This window comes from Eimeria mitis, genomic scaffold (assembly GCF_000499745.2).
Source record: "Eimeria mitis Houghton genomic scaffold, Emh_scaff1048, whole genome shotgun sequence".
Taxonomy (NCBI): domain Eukaryota; phylum Apicomplexa; class Conoidasida; order Eucoccidiorida; family Eimeriidae; genus Eimeria; species Eimeria mitis.
The window spans coordinates 600-3209 of record NW_013567289.1 but is presented as its reverse complement, the minus strand read 5'-3'; the positions used below and the strand labels follow the sequence as shown (position 1 = coordinate 3209).

Genomic DNA, 2610 nt, shown 5'->3' with positions numbered 1-2610 from the left:
CGGACGATCGACAGCAGCAGGGTGTACAGACACCTGCTGCCAGCAACATACTGCAGCAGCAGCAGCAGCAGCAAGAGCAGCAGCAGCAGAAGCGGTAGTGAAAAAGACATCAGACTACACACCAACGAAATTGCTGCAGCTAAAAGCACGACCAGTGTATTCCTGCTGCTGCTGCTGCTGCTGCTGCTGCTGTTGCTGTTGCTGTTGCTGCTTCTGCTGGTGCTGTTGCTGGTGTTATTGTTGCAGCAGGTGTAGGTGTTGTAGCTGTTGGTGTGTGTGTTGCTGCTGCTGCTGCTGCTGCTGCAGTAGCTGCTGCGGTGTCTGTACAGGGCATACCTTAAGGAAATCTGCAGCAGCAGCAGAGCCAGACAGCAGCAGCTTCATCAGCTGCTGCTCCGGTTGCTGCGGCAGCAACGCCTGCAGCAGCGCGGCCAGCAGCGGCTGCAGGGGGCGGACCTGGAAGGTGGGGGTTAGTTCTCTTACTGCTCGCTGCAGCACGGCTTCTATTGCTGCTGCTCGTGCTGCTGCTGCTGCTGCTGCTGCAGACACACAGTCCACAGCAGACCCTGCAGCAGCAGCAGCAGCAGCAGCAGCTGCAGCAGCAGCTGCTGCTGCAGTTCCACCTGCTGCTGCTGCTGCTCCCCCGCCTGCATCTACCGAGAGCCGTCTACGGCCAACAGCAGGCTCCCCAGCAGCAGCAGCAGCAGCAGCAGCNCAGCAGCAGCAGCAGCAGCAGCAGCGTTGTGTTGCTGCTGCTGCTGCCGCCCCCCAGCTGCTGCTGCTTTCCTTGCCTTGGCTAGTTCTGCTGCTAGCCGCTGCACCCGCTGCAGCACGCGCGGCAGCAGAAAGGATGTGAAGAGCTCTCTGTAGCTGTGGTGGCGGGGGAGGCCCAGCGCCTGCAGCAGCGAGACAACAGCAGCAGCACGAGCATCAGCAAGACCCTGCGTTTGCTGCCAGCGTCTGCATGCTATTATAGCCGGAGATGCAGGCGCTAAACTCATCCCTGCTGCTGCTGCTGCTGCTGCTGTTGCTGCTGCTGCTGTTGCTGCTGTTGCTGCTGCTGATGATGGTGGTGGTGGTGGTGGTGGTGGTGGTGCAGCAACACCATCACCGCCGTCCCCTCCACTGTCTCTGCTCTCATGCGGACCTGCTGCTGCTGCTGCTGCTGCTGCTGCTGCTGCTGCTGCTTCTGCTGCTGCCAGGCCACTCGAACGGATCCGGCTGTACATACTAGGCCGCGCATATCCATGGTGCTGCTGCTGCTGCTGCTGCTGCTGCTGCTGCTGCATAGCAGCAGAACCCCTTGGGTCTCGGGCCCCACAAGGCTCGGCAGAGAGCGGCGCCCGCGATAGCACGTAGGCACCTGCAGCAGCAGCAACAGCAGCAGCAACAGCAGCAGCAGCAACAACAGCAGCAGCAGCAACAGCAGCAACATAGCACAGCTCCATAATAAACAGAAGCAACCGAGTCGACGAAAGACCGCAGCAAAAACAACAGCTGCTGCTGCTGCTGCAGCTGCTGCGCCTGCAACAGCAGCTACTGCAAATGCTGCAGCAGCAGCAGCAGCTGGAGCTTCTGCTCCACCGGCAGCAGCTGCAGCCTCTAAACATCCTCCCGCTGCAACACCAGGCCCAACAGCAGCAGCAGCAACAACAGCAGCAGCAACACCAGCAGCACCAGCAGCAAAGGCAACAGCAACAACAGCAGCAGCGACAACACCAGCAGCAGCAACAGCAGCAGCCGCAACAGCAGCAGCAGCAACAACAGCAGCAGCAGCAACAGCAGCAGCAACAGCAACAGCAGCAGCAGCAGCAGCAGCAGATATCTTACGCTCAAAGAACTGCTTCAGAGCCAGACGGCCAGCGGGGCCGCAGTGGAGGCCCTCGGGGGGCTGCAGCTGCTGCATGAGCTGCCGCTGCAGCTGTCTTCTGTGCTCTTCCTGCTGCTGCTGCAGCAGCAGCAACTGCTGCTGCTGCTGTTGCTGCTGCTGACGGGACTGCTGCTGCTGCCCGCCCCGGTGCTGCAGCTGTGCTGCACCTACAGCTGCTGCAGTGCCGTCGAGTTGCTGCTGCTGCTGCTGCGCCAGGAAGGGCAGCTGCTGCTGCTCCGCTGCTTCTCCCCATGGCTGCTGGTGTTGCTGCTGTTGCTCCCCTTGCTGCAGCACAGCCTGCTGCTGCTGCTGCTGCTGCTGCAGCCCCCGCTGCTGCTGCAGCAGCGGCTGCTGCCACAGGCAGGCGGCGGAGGCCTGCAGGAAGTCGGGGCTCCAGCCGCTTGCCATTTGCTGCGGGCGTTGCTGCACATGCTGCTGCGCTGTCGAAGCAACTCTCCACCGGCTGCTGCTGCTGCTGCTGTTGCTGCTGCTGCTGCTGCGGTGGGCCTGCTGCTGCTGAGCTCGCGCAGCTGTTCCGTGCTGCTGCTGCACTTAATATAAAAGAGAAAGGCAGCAGCAGGCATTCATAAGTTGTTTTTGCTGCTGCTGCTGCAGCTGCTGCTGCTGCAGAGCTGTTAACCCTTGTGGTTCTGCGCGGGCTGCTGCGGCTGCTGCTGCTGGTTGTACTACAGCTCTGGCTCTGAAAGAATTTGTGTTTTGTTTTTTAATTATAAATTAAA

The 2610-nt window shown here is 60.8% G+C and overlaps 1 protein-coding gene across 1 annotated transcript in view; it reads right to left on the bottom strand.

The window, feature by feature from the left end:
- Nucleotides 1-2278, bottom strand: part of EMH_0028300 (uncharacterized protein) — a gene marked incomplete at both ends in the record, with an annotated part of 9024 nt that extends 6746 nt beyond the window's left edge. The window contains 3 exon segments of the mRNA XM_013494137.1: nucleotides 337-566; nucleotides 941-1363; nucleotides 1831-2278. Coding sequence (XP_013349591.1) covers nucleotides 337-566; nucleotides 941-1363; nucleotides 1831-2278 — 1101 coding nt within the window.
- Between the last annotated feature and the right edge of the window lie 332 nt (nucleotides 2279-2610).